The following is a 21803-nucleotide window of genomic DNA, read 5'->3' as shown; positions in this document are numbered from 1 at the left end:
AAGATATTTGATTAATTTAGGGTCGGTTGCACCAAACCGTCTGTCACCGTTAAAGCGTTCGCTAAATTTTATTGTATGGGAAGTTTCATAGATCTCTGTTACGTGACGTTAATCAGTCTGTTAACTGTGTTTGGTGCAACTGGCACTTAGACGGATAATCACACTCACTTTATTTTTATTTTTATTCTTTTGTACTGTTATTATTATTTGTTGAATTTTCTGTGTTGTATTATTTCATTGTATTATTATTCTAATCGAAATGACCTCATCCATTTTAAGTTTGTGTTATTAATTAATTTTATTATCAATGTTTTTGACATGATATTATAATATTTTTTGTTTTGTTTAAATTTGATACGATTTTATACTGTGTATTCACTACTGCATGGATTTTTCCTTATGAGCAATAAAGATATTGAGTATTGAATGATGTCAGATCAATATCAAACATAGAACAGATTTGTAGAGTTCGAATACCTGTCATCTAGTAGTTATAGGGACCGTGCGCGTTGGAGGGTCTGCCATCTTGTGGCCTGAATCGGAACCATAAACATGCACATTTTTTCACATGTACACGTCACATGTTTTCTTGTGCATAGTAGGTTCTGCCATCTTGTGGGCTACATCGGAACAAAAAACATCACATTTACGCCACGCGCCAAAAATCTGACGGCTCCTGCTGTGCTGCCTATATGCCCAAATAGGACAAATACTCGACAAGACAAATGCCCTGGAAGTTACGTAGGGTTAAAGATAATTTGAAATAGAGGTAGAGGCGGCATTTTTTCGAGCGATGGCACCATACCTTTGGTCAATGCTCGGTAAGATGGCGCCACTTTATGATATTTAACAAATTTAACACATATCAGTGAAAGAGTAAGGATTGAAGTCAAATGGCGTTATAAAAATGTTAACCATGTGTCGAAAGATGGCAGTAAATTTACTGTAGCTATTACAAAGTTTATTTTGACAATCCACCTCTATTTCAAATTTTCTTTGGTTGGGCATAAGAACTGTGCCAGTGATGCAACATAATTATGAAATTAAACTATTCATGTACGCACATTTCATGTCATTTATTAGTGTACATCGAAAGTTGTTAAAATATATATATTGTTTAGCTAGAAAAAGATTAGAACGGTAGGTGCAATAAGATCTAACATTGAAGACGACAATTAACGTTATTTGACATCCAAGGAGTTGATTAAACATTTAACATTCACATACAAGAGGGAGGCTTCATTCCTTCAGTCATCAAACATTAACGATCGAATCAATTCTTCAATAAATAACTAAATATAAAATTTAAGAAAAAATATAACATATCTATAAAATTTCGTAATTTTTCAAATTACACTCGTTTAAAAATTGAGTAGCAAAAATATATTAAAACTTTCCATATATGTCGTTCACGACTCCTACAGCTTGTGTCGGCGGCTGCTTTCAAAATAATATAAAGTGGCGTACTGATATTAACAGTAATCTAATGATCTTTATATGAAGCCACATAAGGCTTAATTTTGAAGGTTACATTTATTTAAATACAAAAGTACGATTATAAAATCAGGCAAAGATACACTCCATCATGAGTTGAATACTATTATATTATATTCGGGGTTTTGATGTACTAGTCATGCGTGATATTTTGCTCTAAATATTACTGGTAGTTTTCGCACAAGCTATATTTATTCCACGCGAAATTCTACACAAAGCCATAAAATTAAGAGCGTTTAATATCTAGAATTAATGAATGTAATTTCTAAGATTTTAATACAAATGCAAGCTAATAGTTCCCTAGTTGCCACTAGTGACCTAGAACTTGTTTTTATTATCATTTGTATTTAATTGTTATTATTAGATAGTGGTATGAAAAACTCACGTTATCAGCACTCCTTTAGTAATTGGCACATTTAGCCTTATTTCAAACCAATAGTTTATTTCAGCCTATGTTTGTCTCTAAAATAGTTTTGTTTTATTACTAAAGAAAACAAAAGTTACGATTGCCGCCGATCAGCTACGCCTATCAGCTTCCCAACTATTTTAACACACCATCAATGTGATGCCTATTTAGTTATACCGCTTCATTTTCATACATTTAAAACTAAAAACCAATTATTATTGAACTTGAATTTTAGATAATATTACATTGGAATGTTTTTAGAACGTTGCTAATCAGTCAAAAGTCACTAGGTAATTGTAGTCGGAGCAACGTAAGAATTAATTTTTGAGTAATGAATTGGCCCTTAAATATAAGAAGTCAAAACCTACCGTTTACCTCATAGCTTGATATAGGTAATATGTATAAGATAAGAGTAAACTCAGACGTGTCAAAAATCAATTCTTAAGTTACCCCAACTATAACAAATACTGGATATACTGAAGTTTAGGTATACCTCTATGAAGCGATGGAGGTATGTTATAGTAGTGATAGTTAGCCAGCATTGGCTAATGAGTATTGTTAAATATCATAATTAACTACTAATCTAGTAAGGTATTCGCTCGCTTTACAAATCAATTAGATACGCTTTCAATCAAGTCATCATTAAAACCACTAATGATTAACATTTTTGTAGTTACTTTGTTGTGCACAGCTGAATTCATTTATTGGTACAAGAAGTTAAGATATTTTGACAACGACATGATGTAAATTGTAATAACAATAACCAAACGAAGCGGTATGACAGGCACCAAACACACGCCAACTTAAAGCCCTCCCCCCTCGTACCCTCAGAAGAGGTCCATGACGGAGCGCTGCGGCGCGTCGCCGAGGTCGGTGCGCTGGTCGAGCACGCGCAGCGCACGCGGCGCCGCCACGTGCCGCACGCCGCGCGCGCGCAGCGCCGCCGCGCCCGCGCCCGCGCCCGCGCCCGGCTGCGCGCGCAGCACGGAGCGCAGGCGCCGCGCCTCGTCGTACTCCATGTTTAGGAGTACGCACGATTCTAGCAGCCTGAAAAGTCCCCGGAGTTAGGAAACTTGATAGCGCAGGTAGCATTGGGGTGGATCGACTATTTCTTGTTTTTATTATATTGAATCCGCCAATAGCAGTTTGTAAGTGTAAGGCCTGAGTGGACGATCGAGTTGGGCGTGCAGCGGGGCGGAGCGTGCGGCATGCATGTTAAACAAATGCAAACGTATAGGAGCTTTGTAGGGCTCACTTGTGAGCTCGACGCCACGCTGCACGCCCCGCCGAAGGCTGCGCTTCAAGCGCCACTCGGGCCTTACACTTAGACTTGTATACCACGTTCTACTGCCACGTTTATAAACGGCTTGTAACTACCACAAAGAAGCGTATCTGGACTAGATTTAAAAGGAGAACGTAACCAAGACAAACAAGAAAAAGTTGATTCACCCAAATATTAAACTTATTTGGTTCTTCGCGAGATTTTATTATAAGAATCAAGACTAAAAAACGAATAAATCTACGTAACATGCAGTACAATAATAAGGAAGATAAGAAGGGTATAAAAAGAGGGTACTTGCCAATGATCAAGATACGATATTATGGCAGAAAAATCGCAAACCGCAATGCAAGAATAAACGGAAAAATTGAACTCAAATGAAGCGTCTTAAAATCACAAACATCAAAGTGTGGCGTGACATTTCATAAAAAGCAGTTTAGTCATAAAACACTATTGTAAACGAAAGTGGAATATACGATGCATTTATTTTTCGTTTTTGATTGATATATTTTTATATGTACAATCGGGGACAATCGCGGATTTACTAGTTTTTTTTTTATTAATCATAAAAACAATATTAGGTATAGCATAATACTAGTGGAGTGTCTTAATAAACATATATAAAAATCTATAATAAACACGTCGTTTTGCTATGACCATACTCTAACTCTAAGAAGTGAATATGTAGGTTATAATGAACTACTTTTACTATGCCAGCTCCAAAATTGCAAAACATTGACGTAATCTTACCTTTAGTTTTTTATGTATCGTTTCTCACGTGTATTTGTTTTTCATTTATTGGAATGTTATCTTATGGAATGTTGCCACATTCCATAAGATCCACATTAATGCTAGCAGCAGAAGTTTGAACTAATTTTATTCCATAAGATTTAACATAGTAAAACATACAAAATGAAGGCAGCAGCAACACCCGTCGTGCATCTATAATACATTCAGTCACAGTCATGCTGACAATAACGATTACTCACTTAGGTAGTAGGTTGGTCTGCGACGCGCTCTTATTAGGCGGCGCGAAGGCAGGCACGAGGTTACGCTTCACGTCGTGCGTGAACTGGATTGTGCCGCCCGTGTTGAACCAGCTTTCCAGCACCACCTCCTAGAAGTATCAATAATTAGTTACGTGTAATAAGGGACCGTATTTAGATTAATGATATTATAACTTCAGATAGATTATAGCTTCTGAACCTCACGGCCAGCATGGGCACCAAGTTGTGTGTCTGTCTATGTGTAACGTCCACATTACCTCGAAGATATACTGGTCCACGCTTTCAGCCAGGAAGCTTCTGAACCTCACGGCCAGGACAGGGGCCAGTTTGGCCGTGGCGTTGTTCATGCGCGTGCAGAGCGCGGACAGCGGCGCGCACAGAGGCGTTGATACGCAGAGCGCTATCTCTTCCACTACCAACATCGCGTGCCATCTGGAATTAACGAGTGAGTTAGTATATTTTGATCATTTTAGTACAAATAAGTTTATTTTGGCTCTTTTTCCTTTTTTTTATTTAGCCTGTGAAGGATAAGGGTAACGAACCCTAGGCTCTTTGGAGCACACTTGGAAAATAGCGACTCTACCTATGGAAATAATTAACTATGGATATATAAAGTGCCTCGACAAACACGCTCGCCTCGCTCCGCTCGTGGTTATATCTATGACTCACTTCTACCGCTGTACTCGCGGATAGCAGCAAGGAACCAGTAAGTCCGGCGTCACACAAGTGCGCTAGTAACACCGGCCCGTTGACCCTGTTATGTTGAAGGGGACTACAACTACTTACTTTTGGCTACTGGGCTATAACTGCGAAAATCGAAGTTTGTCAATTGCGGGCAGTTTTCTCTGTCACTCTAATTACGTCTTAATAATAGTAAAAGAGAAAGATCCCTGCAATTTCGGTTTTCGCGGTAGGCCCCCTGTAGTCTCGCATAGCAGCGCGGAACTCGAGCAGCGCGTAGTAGGCGAGCGCGGTAAGTCTAATATTTGATAGTCGCATCAACAGCACCGCGAGCTCGACGAGACCGGCATCACTTAGGCGCACGAACAGTGCTCGCGCCCTCCACTCATATCATCAAATTGAGGGATTTTTTTAATACGACGTCGGTGGCAAATAAGCATACGGCTCGCCTGATGGTAAGCAGTCTCCGTAGCTTATGTACGACTGCAACTCCAGAGGAGTTACATGCGCGTTGCCGACCCTAACATTCCGCACCCTCTTTGAGCTAGCAACCTTACTGACCGGCAGGAACACAACACTATGAGTAGGGTCTAGTGTTATTTGGCTGCGGTTTTCTGTATAGTGGAGGTAAGTACCTCCACCATACAGAAGTCCCCAGTTGGGCTCTGCTCTAGATCTGGAATGACATCTGCTGTGCTGTGCCCTACCACACAAAGCGAGATGACATTCACAATGCCCATACCTCTCTTTTGGACGTAGTTTAAGGACGTACCCGGGTCCGAGGGTGACCGTGAATACTTACTTCTGTCTCCTATAGTCTCGCATGGCGGCGCGGAACTCAAGCAGAGCATGTTCGGCGAGAGCAGTAAGTCCGGCATCACGCAAACGCGCTAGTAATGCCGGCGCTTCAGCAAACACGCCTGCTTCTTCAGAATCGTCGTTGGATAGCGGCTCCGTTACGGCCAAGTTTGCTATTGGTGATGTCTGCGAAACGAACAATAGTTAGTTAGTTAGTTAGTGCTTCTGGGCATTTTCCGCAAATCGACAACCATTGTGCCTATTTTGCGTGAAACGAGGTAGCGCTACTCTAACCACCCCAGCTCCTCCACGAAGCCTAGCAAAGTTTTCAGGTTGCTAATTGCCTCTCCTAGTGTGCACGGATTCCCTAGGTATTTGTTCCTGTATACTTCTACCTGTTTGCAGTCTAGGAGAATATGTTTTGTTGTTTCTTCTCCTTCCATGCACGAACGAACAATAGTAACACTACAGTTTTTCACAATATCATGTTCAGTTTTCCAAAAAATTACGCCATTTAAAAAAAAAAACTATATCATGATCGCTTGCACTTTTTTCAAATTTAAGTTTTGTATTCAGAGGTCTTGGGACCTTCAAATATTGGTTCTCAACGCGGATGTAGAAAAATTCTAAAATAAACAGCTCGCGCATGCTTGGATACCCCTGTAAATATAAAGTGATAAGAATAGTGTAAGTAACATGCTTGAATTTGAAGAACTTACGATATCAAACTGGCTAAGTTCAGGTAACATGGAATTGCGACGCATCACTTCATCAATAGCTTGGTTTTTCGCCTTCTGCTCCACATCCTTCAGTGACAAAGCGTCATCATCTGTAAAAAGTGTAGACAAATTGAAGTTTACAAGTAAATTTACACCTTAACACCATATAGTAAAGCTCAGTATCGTCTGTTATACCTGTTTTTTCTTTTTCGTCATCACCATCCGAGTCAGATTCGTCAGATTCTGCATCGGAGCTGGATGCCGATCCGGACTCATCATGGTGTTGTTGCTGTGTGAAATGTTGGAACTGGCGACGGTAGTAGTGCAGTTGGAGGTAGTGCTGTAATAAATTAACCAAATTATAGTAGTGTAACATCGCTGACACGAAGAATATCTGAATCTCTATTTATTTCTTTCTAAGTTCTTATTTTTCCGAAAACTTAGGTTTTGTTTCGCGACGCCAAAACTACAGTAGCGTCAGTTCATGATATATAATTATTATTTCAGTATTGTAGGTGTAACTTAGCCGAGAGTACTGCACCGAAAACATTAAGATATTTTCTGTTACAATAACTACTCGAAGATAGAGCGTCGTGGCGAAAGCAAGCGAGCAGTAAGGTTGATGCCGAACGCTGCGCACAGAGAAACTCCTCAACCTTTCTATAAAACGTGACACTGGGCTCTATTGGGCTATCGGTATCTACCGGCATATCAGCGATCAAGGCATAACGAACCAGACAGTGCGCCCACTGCAGCAGGCCGGTGCGGGCGTGGTGCGCCGCGTTCACGACGGCGGTGACGGGGTCCGGCCCGGCGCCGGCCAGGAAGGCGGCCGGCGGCAGCACGCCCAGCGCCGCGCTCAGCAGCTGCGTCAGCCGCACGCGCCACTCCTCGACCAGCTCGAGTTGTAGTTCGAGAAACTGAAGCCTGCGAACAAGTAAGTATGTAGCTGTTTCTTGACGACTAAAGATTATCCCTCCATAATATTCCTAGTAGCTCGTGAACAGGTCTTCAAGTTTAATTTTTCCTTGTTCATTTTGACACTTCAGTTACTGCTGCTCTTTGGGCAGGAGGCAGGAACATCAGAATACAAGCTTAACTTAAATCAAAGAGTCACACAGAAAAATAATTTTTTTAGAAAGGCACTGTGTGAATCGTCGACGAATTCAATTCACATAGGATATTGAACCATGTAAGTGTTCAACCTAGGGCCCGTAAATTTCCTGCCGTTGACGCAAATATGACGCAATTTTATACACAGGGTATTTTTTATAACACTACAAGTTTAAATAACTAATCTATTGACGCGTAAAAAAATACTCGTTACGTAAAATACGCTGTTAAAAAACCAAAATATATTTAATAAAAAAAAATGTTGAGTGACACTATAAGATGAACTGTACTGATTGTCTGAAGTTGGCAAGTGATTCATTATTATTATGACGATAAGACTAATTGAAATCGTATTCTATGTACTGTGACGTCAATTTTCCGTCAACGGCATGACATATACGGGCCCTGGTTCAAACGCTCGGTTGTGTTTAAAAGATGGTGCGCATGGCTGCTTTCTACTATCGCAACGATTTTCGACGGCTAAATCGATTTCAATGGAAAATCCCCATACGTTCGTAGGTTCGTAGTTTGGGTATGCTCTAACTGTAAAATGAACCTACCTGCCAAGGTTTTCTCGAAGGACTACGTATTCTTCAAATCAGAGTAAAAAATTCGGAAGGGTCAGCAACGCGCATCTGAAGTCTTTGATAGTACCTAACTCAATTCGTGTAGCTAATAGTATGTTGCTGATAACTCACCGGTGTCCAGGCTGCGGCAACACAGCGTACCGGTCCTCTATGGTTTTCAACAGCGACATGAACCAATCAGCGCCCCGCGGCACCCACAGCACGGACCCTACCGCGGAACCCATGCCGCCGGCCACGGGCTCGATCCATGACTCGGTGTCTATCGTCTCGTCCATTTTTGATAAGGCATCTGCAATGCAATTTTAGGCTAGTTACACAATAAACAACCAGCCAGTAAGATCAGGTCGATTTAGTTGGTACAATACTACATTTCAATTAACATTACGTTTCACTTCACATGCGAGAGGAAAACACTAAAGAAAGCCACCTAAACTGAATGGATTTCAGAAAAAAATCCATCTACGAACGATACCGTTGCGGGCTGTATGGTCGTTTCGCATCAAAAGGGAAAGCCCAATCTTACTCAATTTATTGAACAAGTTCTAAAGTGAAAGCATACCTATTCTATGGAGTAAACAAGCCACACACATTTCTTTAACCGAAAGCCATCTGACAAAAATCACCGCTTTCGTCAGCGGCGATAGTACGCTGTTAACCTCAAGCCACCAACCAACTCATGATGGAAGCTCAGGGCCTCGTCGACAACGTGCTCGAAAGTCTACGATTGGTTAACTGAGTCGACGATGCTACTAATAAAACCAACTCACATTTCTTTTCAACCGACAGCCATCTGACAAAGATCTCCGCTTTCGTCAGCACTGATAGCACGCTGTTAACCTCATGCCCTGTTATAAGCACCAGTTCACGGTGGAAGCCTAAAGCCTCGTCCACAGCGTGCGCGAAAGCCGCATCCATATCCGCGCGTTTTTCCTTGACTCCGTGTGCGTTATACATGCCAAGGACGGTGTGAAGTCTTTCCGCAGCGAAAGAGATGAGACCGGCGTTGAACTCGTCCTGAAAAAAAATTAATCGCTAATGACTGATTGAATCGTCAATGCTTGTCTTGATTTAAAAAATTACAGTAACACTTACAACAGTCCGAACATGCCTCAATTGCAGTTTGTCAGCAACTGGCTGTACATGTGTCCTCACAAAGCCCTGATGATCCTTGATCCAAGTGAGTGTCTGAGTGAGAAACCATTCTGGGCGGTCAATGCGTGCGGTCTGCCGAGACCCAGTGAAGTGGAATGTAAATCTTTTCTTCAGTGGCCGTAGTAGGACTTTTACAGGTAAACAGGGATTTTCTGCTGGAAGAAGGCAAATAGTTTTTCTAGCTGATATATATTTATTTATGTATAGATTAGTTTCATATTCATATATTTATTGATAAAAGTAATTACACGTTATTACATGTAGGTACAATCAGCAACCAGCATTACAAAAAAAAATGTTTCAGTGTTGTGTATTATAATTAAATATACCATATCATATTCATTTGTATAGTTGTACCATATTCACGAAATAATAATATTTTGTAATCAATGAAAATAAATGTCTTTACACGGATTTTGATTGTCATATTCATATTAAGGAAGTAATAAAAATAACAACAAAGTATAAGAAATAAATCAGGTACATTAAATAACATGCATTTTCTAACATGAATAAATCATAGGTACATTTAGTTGCTTCGATAATGCAATCTTTTTTTTACAAATTGATGTTACCTAAACTGAAATCCCCTGACTGTATTCTGGCTTGTTCATCATCGGGTTCTTCAATAAGGAATAAGAACTTTGTCAGATTATGGAACTTGACCATCACATCTTTAGGCAAAGGTGACATGTCGGGTCGCATTACTACTGGCCATTTCAGCAACTTTAATACATCTTCATATTGTCTGCAAGCAAAAAGGTAAATTTACTCTTAGCTTAATAGGTAGTATTACTGCAATGTTCTGCTACCAGAGTGCAGCACTTGCACCTTTCATAAACCATAGACTAACTTATACATATTGTGCCTTAAACTGTTTTTTGACAAGTTTTCACAGATAATAAAATATGTCATTGATGCATCAAGGCGGTTTACAAAGGGCCTACTGGGAATGGGAAAATCGAGATTAAATTATCTACCTCTTCATCGCTTGAATATGCAGGAGTGGTAGAGAGGTTAGATAACGAAAGCTCGATTTTCTTGTTTCGCGGTAGACCCTCAGATTGTGATGGAGTGTGGTACTGGCCCCCTATGCAGAGTTTTGTGTAATATTCCCTATTGTCAAGCCAACCAAATCTGACCATGCACTGCCAGACAAAATAAGAAATCTTCTGGTTAATCAAGTAATAGATAATCCTTTATATTTACTTATGTTTGTGTAATATGTTCACTCCAAGGGTTGTATGATACAAAATGTTCATTTAAATTACAACCATATTGAAGCTATGCTGACCGTATGCTTGTTTGCCACCAATAAAAAAATATAGATCGTACTTAGTCAATTTATCCTTGAGTATATTATGCCAGTAGTGTGTGTATTCCTTGAAATAACTCCCTCTGTGACCATCCTGGTATTGTAAGCACAGCTCTTTAAGTGCTCCAAAGAGCAGCACACTCTGCTCATCTTCATTACAGTTGGACAATTGACGGCTAAAACAAAATCATAGGTCAATTTTTCAATAAGTTTCAATTAGAATTATTTGATTTTCAAATTGCAACATGTAAAAGATCTGTAGATACCACCAGATGTGGTAATTATCCATTCACACTTATACAGAAACAATAACATGTGGTAAATTAACACATGCAGTGCCAGCGATCCGATACTCGGGTTCTCTGTTTGTACTAGCTTTTTTTTATATAAAGGATTTTGAGCCTAAGAGGTTGTGATCCTGCCTATGAAGATGATGGGTCCTGGGTTTGAATCCCAGTAGGGGCATTTATTTGTGTGATGAGCACAGATATTTGTTCCTTAGTCATGGGTGTTTTCTATGTATTTAAGTATTTGTATAGTAAAATTTTTTTCTGAGTACCCACATAAGTATGTCTTATAAATATTTATTTATTTTTATAGCCCTTTTTTCTGAACATGTTTGTTGTTTTCTGATAGTTTTGAATAGTCATATGAAGTCTCTTAGTTCAGTGTGCCTAGCAAAGGCCTCGTCCAACTCCTGCCAGTATCTGCTCTTCTTGCCACCCTTGTCCAGAGTGGTTCCACTGTAAGCATAATTTCATCTTCCCATTGTGTTAATTGAGGGCCTTGCGGTCTTGATCTGTCTGTAGGGTGCCACATGAAAATTCTTTGGCTCCATTTTTCTGTCTTACATCTTATTATGTATACTTACCACAAATCTTCTACTTCTATATAAGTCTTCAAATATGACTGGACCTTCACTAGTTTATTGATAGCGGCAAACCTTTTGTTCAGTTCATCACGCAGAGGCTCAGTTTTCACCAGAAACTGGTCTAGTTTGTTCTGCAACTTTTCATTTTTCTCTTTGAGCTCTGCTATTTGAGCAGGTTTTTTCTTTGCTTTATCTATTGATGATTTTACTTTAGTGGGGACTTCAGTATTTTTTGCTTGAAGCTGAAATAACATAAGTAGATTACATATATTGTAAATCTATCAAACTAAATGTTCATCAAGTAACCTCGTAAGTCCCGGCGTACTTGTATAAGCATAAATTAAATTCGAGTTTTGAACCCTTAAAGAAATAAAAGAAAGTGCTAAATTCTAAAGAGTTACAACAGGCATTAGTCTTATGAGGAATGTAAAAGAAAGTGCTAAATTCTAAAGAGTTACAACAGGCATAAGTCTAATGAGGAATGAGTTACAACTTAAATAAAATATATACTTATCTTTTAATTTACTACTCCAACACTATGAGCTACTCCTAGAAACTAGAAAAGTATTTTGGCCAAATTCTGCTAAGAAATAGTTAAAAGCTTATCGCTTCTATTAATGTTTAAGTGTTGCATTTGTTTATCGTACACATCTAAACTTTATAAATCAATAAAAAAGTACTTACAGAGTTTTGTAATTTGTCGCGCTTTTCTACATATTCATTTTCTAATTCATATGCGTTAGCCAAGTTATTAATATCATCTCCAATCTTTATATTAAATCTTTGGATGAGCGCCTGTTTGTCTTCTTCGTTCATAATTGCGTACTATTTAAATGAATTCGTCCTTGAAACATGAATTGCATTGTTAGTTAGTTCATAACACTGAAAGCAGAATTTTAAATTGGGATCGGGAAATGAAAAATCAATACACTTTGAAATTCCACTTCAGCAACACAAAAATGACGTTTAAATAAAATGTCAGTGTCACTGTCAATAACGTTAATGTGTATTATATGTGTATAACACATGGTACAATAAGCATAGATTATATGATAGAGCCGGCAGGAGCCGGCGAACAAGATGCTCTTATGTAACTTTCTTTACTTTTAACAGAGAAAGTGCTATGATTATTTGTCCTTGTCACAGTATAATTTTTTTTTTATAGTTGCCACCGTAAATTTTAATATGATTTATGGTGGGATTGTTGGGCAAGAAATAACCCCACCAAATGACGTATGTTGTTTTTGGTATGTTGTCAAAAAATTTAAAACGTGTTTTTAATTTTGCGCCTTGCGTATCGTCGCCGTAGAGCGAAAAGTCACCAAATCACAAAATGGCCAAAATTGACTTATATATGTCATCAAAATCGCATTTTTTTTCTCCAAATTTCAGTCTTATTGCGGTAGCAATAGCGATCATAGTTTCAATTTTACAAAGTTAAAGAAGTAACTAAAAACTCACTTCGGATTCAATATTATAGTCGAAAAATACATAATTCCGTTATACATTTTTAAACTTATTGTAACTTATTTATAAGCGTACCCAAGTCAATTTAGTTATTTTTTTCCTAAGTATTACTAAACTATTTAACCACGAAGAACCTCATTCAAAAAGTCACTTAATTTACTTAGTTACTTTTTAAATACCGGTTATGTCAAAAGTGTGAAAGCGAAAATTAACTAACTCTATTTAGTTATTTTTTTTGATCATAGTTGTAAGGCAATGTACATCATTTAACCAAAGCGATAATTAATTAAACAGTTTTAATGAGTTTTACCCTACAAACAAATATACAATACAATAACTAATCATATTTAATTAATTTTACAATAAAGACTGTACTTAGTACGGTCGCCAAATCTCAAAAGCCCTCTAGAAACACGATTTAATTGACTCGGCTCGGCCTTACCCACAACCGGTATCAATGTGTTCGGACAGTTCTCCTGATCACCGTACATGCGGCAGTAAAGCGGAAAAATGGTGGAGGGGATAGTAATGACGTCACAAAGATGGCGGCCGGACCTATTCTTTTTGGCGGTGTATCTCGAAAACCACTTAACCGATTTTAATCATCGAGGTGTCAAATAATAGCTTATATTATGGAGATTATTAACTTTTCTACAAACATTTACGTGAAACCTATAGGAAAAAAAATAATCACAAAAAACAGTTTTTTTATAAAATTATTTTTTTTCATTTTGTAAAAATCTCCGTAAATATTAGCATTTCGCAAATTTTGTTTAATATAAAACATATTGCTTCATTATCAAGGAATATAATGAGCCTTAAAACATACAGATCGAGTAATAAACAATGAAACTACACTCATTTATTTGCGCATGGGTAACGATAACTGGCTTTTACCGGTCGAAACTGTGGTGACTGTTACGATACGTATTGAATGGAATTTATAGAGTATCGGTTTTAATTACTGAAATTATAATTAAAATTATAAAAACCAGACACAATAATGTTACCTTACTTCGACGTTTAGTCTCTTTTTTCGTCTTAATCATAGGTAGGTACATATTTCTTTTTACTTAAAAATTTTATACAGGGTGAACTTTTAACCACCAGTCATACTCTGCGCAGCGACTTTATAGGTCATACTGAACAACTTTTACTATTAGTAGTCCCCAAGCCGCTCCGAGGCCAGATTTAATTGACTCAGCTCGGCCTTACCCACAACCGGTATCAATGTGTTCGGGCGTTTCTCCTGATCACCGTACATGCGGTACCTAGTAAAGCGGAAAAATGGTGGGAGGGGATAGTAATGACGTCACAAAGATGGCGTCCGGACCTATTCTTTTTGGCGGTGTATCTCGAAAACCACTTAACCGATTGTATTCATCGAGGTGTCAACTAATAGCTTATATTATGGAGATTATTTCCTTTTTACAAACATTTACGTGAAACCTATAGGAAAATAATAATCACAAAAAACATTTTTTTTATACATTTGGTTGGTAGGTTTGTCTTATGTTTTAAAGCAGTAAAATCTTTCAAGTCGAAACACAGTATAAATATACATTTTGTTGTCTAATCTAAAAGTATGATGTTCATTGTTTAAGACTGATTAGTGATTACTGAATTAAATAACATGCTATTTGTTATTTTTGTTTTATTTTTTAAATCAGGTATTAATTTATTCACTATGTATCACTATACAGGCAAAATGTGTATCATAGTTGGTCTGTAAGTACTTACTACTTGTGTCGAATATAGGTATAAGATGAAATTTTAACCACCAGCCATACTCTGCGCAGTGACTTTACAGGTCATACTGAACAACTTTTATTATGGGACCAATGCCGAATCACGCAAGAAAATTTGGATCTGGAATGACACCCACTGGCTGTGCCCTACCACACAAAGCGAGATGACATTCACAATGCCCATACCTCTCTTTTGGACGTAGTTTAAGGACGTACCCGGGTCCATGACGCATGCTCGCCACACCGCTCCTTAAAATAAGCTGACGCACCGTAAATTGAACTGCGTAAAAATCGCAAAAAATATTACACGGAGATCTTATGGCAGACACCGTACCGGTGACGTAAAAGACGCAACTGTTTTGCGAACAAAAAAGATTCGCGTGAAGCACGTCACTGCGATTCCGTACCGTCACCGTTTTTTAAACAGCGGTGTGGGGAGCATGCGTCAAAAACGGTACGCATACGACGCGTCACTGCGATTCCGTATCGTGACCGTTTTTTAAGCTGCGGTCTGGTCGCACCTTGTATTGTATTGTATTGTATTGTATTCGGGCGATTTTTCCGCAACTCGACGACTTGCGCCTATTTTGCGTGATATGTTGGGGGTGGGCTAGTCCTGCCAGCCCAGCTCCTCGAGGAATCCTATCAAACCTTTGATGTTGAGTAGGACCTCGGGGAGGTCTCTCGGAGATCCGAGATGTTTAGCCCTGTATGGAGTCACTCCGCTGCATTCCAGCACCACGTGAGAGGCTGTTTCTTCTGTCTCCATGCAACCTCGGCACAGGGGACTGTCTGTGACACCTGTTGTGAAAAGATGTTTGTTAAATAGTCCATGACCTGTTATGACACTGGTTACCATACTCAGTCGGACCTTCCCTAGTTGCAGGAGCGCCCTTGTGAGTTTTCCGTTGATGTCAGGCATGGCTTCTTTTGCCTGTCTGCATCCAGTCTGGTTCAGCCAGTGTTCTGTGTGTAGTTTCCCTGTACGTGCCAGCAGCATTGAGCGTACCTTGCTAAATGGTATCGGAAGAATCGGTTCCGGACCAATCGCCCCCGCATTCGATCCTTGCCTGGCAAGCTCGTCCGCAGCATCGTTACCTCGGGATCCACTGTGTCCCTTGATCCATTGTAGGGTGATCTTGTTATTATGACATACCTCCATTAGTCGTTCGTGGCATTCGTGTATAAGTTTGGATGTAACTATATGGCTATTTAGAGCCATTAAGACTGCTCTACTGTCGGAGAGTATGCGGATGGAGGATCCTACTACCTTCCTTGCAGTGATGGCAGCCGCCGCGTTTATGATGCCCATGCACTCAGCTTGGAATACCGAGTTATGGGCTCCTAGCGGAGTGGTGATCGACATGTTCAGGTCTTCTGAGAAGGTTCCAGAGCCCGATCCGCTGTCTGTTTTGGACCCATCAGTGAAAATTCTCAGCTCCCGGGGGTTGAGTCCTTCATGATTGTCGTCCTCATATAACTGTATTTTGTACCTTTTATCGAAGATAGCTTGTTTGTGAATCCGGTCCGTGCCTGACCTAAGCACTGGAAATTCGTCATACACCTTTTCCAGGCATTTTGTGTGAAGAGCTCCTGTGATGTTAGACCATATCTTGAGGGTTCGCAACCTTACCGCTGAGAGACTGGCCTCTTGCTGTATGTGTAGGTGCAGCGGTAGAAGGTTTAGCATGACCTCCATGGCTGCAGTCGGGGTAGACCTCGTGCAGCCAGTGGTGGCCGCGCATGCGAGCCTTTGAAGTCTTTGTAGTTTGTCTCGTACGTTGCCTAGGTTTGTTCTTGGCCACCAAACCAGAGCACCGTAACAGAGTAAGGGGCGGGTTATCGTCTTATAGAGCCAGAGGGTAATTTTCGGGTTGAGTCCCCACCTCTTACCAATCATCCTTCTGCACTGCCAGAAGACAACTCCCGCCTTGTCTATCCGTTTGTTGATGTGGTTGTTCCAATTGAGTTTATTGTCGAGAGTTAGTCCTAAGTACTTAACTTCATCGGACAGCTGTAGCTCAGTTTGGAAAAGTGTTGGTCTGGTAAAGTTGGTCGCACCTTTATATGGGACAGTCAAAATTTTTTTCGCGATTTCGGAATTGGTGCCATAGTAAAAGTTGTTAAGTATGACCTATAAAGTCGCTGCGCAGAGTATGACTGGTGGTTAAAAGTTCACCCTGTATAAAATTTTTAAGTAAAAAGAAATATGTACCTACCTATGATTAAGACGAAAAAAGAGACTAAACGTCGAAGTAAGGTAACATTATTGTGTCTGGTTTTTATAATTTTAATTATAATTTCAGTAATTAAAACCGATACTCTATAAATTCCATTCAATACGTATCGTAACAGTCACCACAGTTTCGACCGGTAAAAGCCAGTTATCGTTACCCATGCGCAAATAAATGAGTGTAGCTTCATTGTTTATTACTCGATCTGTATGTTTTAAGGCTCATTATATTCCTTGATAATGAAGCAATATGTTTTATATTAAACAAAATTTGCGAAATGCTAATATTTACGGAGATTTTTACAAAATAAAAAATAATAATTTTATAAAAAAACTGTTTTTTGTGATTATTTTTTTTCCTATAGGTTTCATGTAAATGTTTGTAAAAAAGGAAATAATCTCCATAATATAAGCTATTATTTGACACCTCGATGATTAAAATCGGTTAAGTGGTTTTCGAGATACACCGCCAAAAAGAATAGGTCCGGCCGCCATCTTTGTGACGTCATTACTATCCCATCCACCATTTTTCCGCTTTACTACCGCATGTACGGTGATCAGGAGAACTGTCCGAACACATTGATACCGGTTGTGGGTAAGGCCGAGCTGAGTCAATTAAATCTGGCCTCTGAGCGGCTTGGCGACCGTACTAACTGTACGCCGACGTAATTCGCTCGCGCTTAGTGACTTTTCGCCCAGTGCCGCAGGCCCCCGCAACCGATACCGACCGCTGCGCTGTGGCGTATGAGCCGACAGTGATACGTGTAGTTACTATTTTCTGCACGGCACTTCTTGCCGCATATGTCGCATGTATGTGTATGTTGTGCCTCTAGATATGAGACCACTCCACGAGCGCGACGCCTGTTCCTTTTATGCCTCAAGTTTTCCAGCCACACGTCGTCGTGCTTCTTCACTCCCACGCATAGGTCTCTACGCCACTCGGGTCTCAATGCAGCACGTTCTTCCCAGTCGCCGGTATCGATGCCAAAGCATTCCATGTCACGCTTGCAGGAGTCTCTAAATCTTAACATCGGGCGCCCCACTAGGTCTTTTCGCATTATTTGCTATCTGACCCATTAGCACTTGGCGTGGCACCCTTTTTGGATCCATACGGTGTACATGACCGAGCCAACGCAGTCTCTTCTGTTTGAGCATCGCCGTAATGCTGGTGATGATGCCTGACTTTGCAAGAACCGCTTCATTTGTCATCTTATCCTTCCAGGTCACTCCCAATATTAGTCTCAGGCAACGCATATGAAAAGCGTTTAACTGGCGCTTTTGTTTAGAGTAAGTAGTCCACGTTTCCGAAGCGTATAAAAGGGTACTGAGTACGCACGACTGGTATACGAGGACTTTGGTGGCTATGGTGAGCTTATCATTTCTCCAGACGCGAGTGTGAAGACGTCCAAATGTACACGAGGCTTTGCCTATTCGAGAAGCTATTTCCTTGCCGCTAGAAAGCGTAGATGTTGTTGTGGAACCGAGGTAGCAAAAATGATCAACCACTTGCAAACCATGAACCATTAAGCAGAAAGCTAGGCTTCCTATCTGTGCCCTGCACCATAACCACTGTTTTCTTGGCATTGACACTCATGTAAATAGCTGGCAAGCCTGGCTAAACTTATCAATTAGCACCTGAAGATCCCCCTCTGAGTCGGCAACAAGTGCAGCGTCATTCATCTGCATACAAAAGTTCTCTGGCAAATAGATCATCACGTCTTGTAGTTGACTTTAAACAGTTGATATTGAAAAGTCGGCCATCCTTTCTGGTATGCAGATGCACTCCGATGTCGCAATCCCTGAATGCCAAATGAAAATCCCTGAATGAAATATATCGAAGAGAGTTGGTGCCAGCACACAGTCCTGCCTTACACCGCGGTTGACGCCGAAGGTTTCCGACGTTTCACCATCGAACGCTACCGAAGCACGCATGTTTTCGTGAAAATATTTCACTATGGAAAGTAGAGTAGGCGGACATCCGACCTTACACAACACTTCGTAAAGACCATTTCGACTCACTGTGTCGAATGCCTTGTTCAAATCTACAAAGGCCATGTAAAATGGGACACGATGTTCGCGGCACTTCTCCTGAAGCTGACGAAGAGTGAATATCATGTCGCTTGTCGACCGTCCACCGCGAAATCCGCACTGAGTTTCAGGGTAAATACGTATCGCTAAGGCTTCAAGCTTTTTTAAAACCACCTTTGCAAAAGCTTTACCAGCAATACTCAGTAGGGATATGCCTCTATAATTATTGCAGTCCCCGCGATCTCCTTTTCCTTTGTATAGAGTGACGATGTCTGCATCCCTCATGTCCTGTGGCACCGTGCCCTCGGTCCAACAACGCTGAAGGAGAGCGTACAGGGAGCGAGACACACAACCAAGTCGAATTAGTTCGGCAGGCAAATTATCACGACCAGTACTATATCCTTATCTTTGACCAGTATGAAAAGGAGCTGGAGAGAGTCGATCGATTCAAATATCTAGGTCACATTATCACTAGTGACCTAAAGGACGATAGTGATATTGATAGGGAACGTAGGGCGTTGGCTGTTCGGGGGAATATGCTGGCTCGCAGGTTCGCGCATTGTACAGGGGAAGTTAAGAAAACTTTGTTTAAATCCTTCAGTCAATCGTTTTACACCAGCGGCCTGTGGGTTAGTTATACTCAGAGAGCACGCTGAGTGCTACGAGTACTCTATAATAACATGTTTAGGGTCCTGATGGGACTTCCTAGATTCTGCAGCGCATCTGGCATGTTTGCCGACGCCCACGTAGAGGATTTCCACGCCATAATGCACAAAAGAATCATGTCCATAAGAAGCAGAATCCAGGGTAGTCCCAACAGCATACTAAGTATGTTAGCGAATAGGCCAGACAGTCTTTTGCAAAGACATTGGATGTCCGCATTAATAAACCCCCATTCTGGGTTTGTTTATTATTAAAATTAAAATTATGTAGCCGTTTTATTTTTATTTTTTGTGTTTTTCTTTGTACAAGTAGTAAATAACTATAGCTTATAAGATACTCAAATTAACAAATGTGGATCACTTTGTCTGAATAAAGAAATTATTTATTTATTATTAAATATTAAGCAGTATCTAAAAAAATATTATAGTTAGTAGTTTTTAATTAACACGTATTTTCACTTTATCATAGCAGTCATAATTCAACTAACTTCACTTAGTCAAATATAGACGCACTAAAATGTGGGCAAATAATCATTAACTTCGTTCAAAAAATCACTAAGTTATAATTAAGGTGTAATATTTAAGGGCAAAAATTAATTATCGCCTATAGCTCCTAAATCGTTAGTGTGAATAATATAAGTCCATTTTGAGCTCAAAGAATAGCAGTTTCCAATGAATAAACACATATAAAACCACAATTTCATCTTAAGATAATTTCAGTAAAATAAAAATTAATTATTATTTTTTTAAACCCTCATAACTCAAAATGACTAATGAACGATTTGGTGACTTTTCGCTCTACGGCGACGGTATGTTCTGTCCAAGGCCTGTCGACTTCCTTAGAAAGATATGACGCTTCATAATTGCGCATGTGTGGTCTGACGCTCTGGAAATAGATACCAGTTATTAATATAAAAATATTTTGCTACAGCAACATTGCTCCTATCTGACTTTGTCTATTCAACTTTGGGACAAATAAAATCATTTTTATCAAATATTTTGATTTATAGTTTGTCAAAGGGCTATCTCATTTCAAACATAGACAGAGGGAGTCATACTATCTTTGTCTTACACTAGTACGAGCATCCAAAAGAAAAGGATGAGTATAGTTTTTTTTGTTCTTATTTACTGACAAATTGGTTTGACCAACTATATGTCACACTACCATATGTAAATTATTATTATTTTATATAAATTATTACCTATTTCAGTTTGTCTTTGTCTATGTTCATAAAATCTATGGAGGTCAGAGGCACATATACCCTCCATAAAGCCTTGCACTTGGGTCTGGCCGGTTAGAACATAGACAAAAGTCTGCAATGTCAATGCTGTCAAAGTCATTGACGCAAAACTATTTTCATTTTCAAAACTATCAGTTTTCATATAAAATGATTAAATAACGATTTATGTTGTTGAAATAGATTTATTGATTAATTTTTAAAATTAAAAATCCACCGCACAGTATCTCCGCTCAGACTCGGTTAAAGTTTAATCCATTGTACTAAACTAAGAAACAACAATTATTTCAAGGTAAGAAATATTTTAATCTATAAATAAAATAAGTGTACTATTGCCAAATTCAAATATATAAATTTAATCTTACCACCCTCTTAAGTCGCACGGCCGCCCTATCGCGTCCAAAATTACAATCTAAATTCATCATAGATGTAAATTCTAACATTGTTTTAGCTGGCAATTTAGAACTCTGGTAGCTATTAGCAAGGTTAGTAATTAGGGACATAGGTTATAGTATTGTTTAAAATGTGACTGTTTTGTTTTAGAGGGTGAACGTGAGCAAAAAATCCTTGGGCGTCATATCATTTCCTTGGAAAGGCTCAAAATCAAAAGGCACGGATCCGCCACATAATTGTGACTAGTTGTAGTTTCCCGGTGACCATCAACAAGACCGCTGCACTGAGCTGTGGAGCAGAAAGTGTCCGACAATCGGATAGATGTAATAACAACTTTGTCTGTCATATATTCATGTAATTTTTAGTTTTTTGGGCTGATATATGTGATATGATTACAAGTTACACTAATTGCAATTGTGGAGTAAAATCAGATGTGCCAAAGATCATGTTTTAGATATATAAAAATCTATATTAAATGCAATAAATAGTATATGTATATATATAAAATTGTTTTTATCATGAAAATTTTAATGACTTCTATTTATTGTTATGAAGGTGATCTGGGAATTAAAACATGCGCTAAAAATAGACAACCTAAACAAAAATAACTCC

At 39.3% G+C, this 21803-nt stretch overlaps 1 protein-coding gene and 1 long non-coding RNA gene across 3 annotated transcripts; one reads left to right on the top strand and one right to left on the bottom strand.

Annotated features, from left to right (window-relative positions):
- Positions 1-1057: 1057 nt before the first annotated feature.
- LOC133522122 (RAD50-interacting protein 1) lies at positions 1058-12479 on the bottom strand. 2 transcript variants are annotated; one of them, XM_061857334.1, is made up of 14 exons: positions 12107-12479; positions 11423-11664; positions 10572-10727; positions 9812-9984; positions 9177-9391; positions 8852-9098; positions 8196-8373; positions 7119-7311; positions 6580-6724; positions 6385-6494; positions 5670-5851; positions 4444-4618; positions 4169-4296; positions 1058-2947 (listed from the first exon to the last, which is right to left on the bottom strand). In XM_061857334.1, the coding sequence occupies exons 1-14, from the start codon at positions 12236-12238 to the stop codon at positions 2728-2730; spliced, it is 2496 nt and encodes an 831-aa protein (XP_061713318.1). In that variant the 5' UTR covers positions 12239-12479; the 3' UTR covers positions 1058-2727. The 2 variants fall into 2 exon arrangements, with proteins under 2 accessions (XP_061713318.1, XP_061713319.1); XM_061857335.1 differs by having other exon boundaries at positions 9177-9388; positions 12107-12474.
- An 8240-nt stretch (positions 12480-20719) lies between these two features.
- Positions 20720-21698, top strand: LOC133522118 (uncharacterized). Its single transcript, XR_009800007.1, has 2 exons — positions 20720-21090; positions 21342-21698. It is a non-coding gene; the product is annotated as an uncharacterized LOC133522118 (long non-coding RNA).
- The last annotated feature ends 105 nt before the right edge of the window (positions 21699-21803 follow it).

The sequence above is a fragment of the Cydia pomonella genome, chromosome 10 (genome assembly GCF_033807575.1).
Source record: "Cydia pomonella isolate Wapato2018A chromosome 10, ilCydPomo1, whole genome shotgun sequence".
NCBI lineage: Eukaryota > Metazoa > Arthropoda > Insecta > Lepidoptera > Tortricidae > Cydia > Cydia pomonella.
Note: the sequence above shows the minus strand (reverse complement) of the source record. Positions and strands in the feature narration are given on the sequence as shown.

What these genes read in the sequence shown, in the direction of transcription:
- LOC133522122 (XM_061857334.1), bottom strand. Translation starts at nt 12,238, where the DNA reads ATGAACGAAGAAGACAAACAGGCGCTCATCCAAAGATTTAATATAAAG. An exon ending in GCTGTCGGTTGAAAAGAAAT is followed by an intron (nt 8,374 to 8,851) that starts GTGAGTTGGTTT and finishes ATTGCATTGCAG; the next exon opens with ATGCCTTATCAAAAATGGAC. An exon ending in TGGACCAGTATATCTTCGAG is followed by an intron (nt 4,297 to 4,443) that starts GTAATGTGGACG and finishes TGATACTTCTAG; the next exon opens with GAGGTGGTGCTGGAAAGCTG.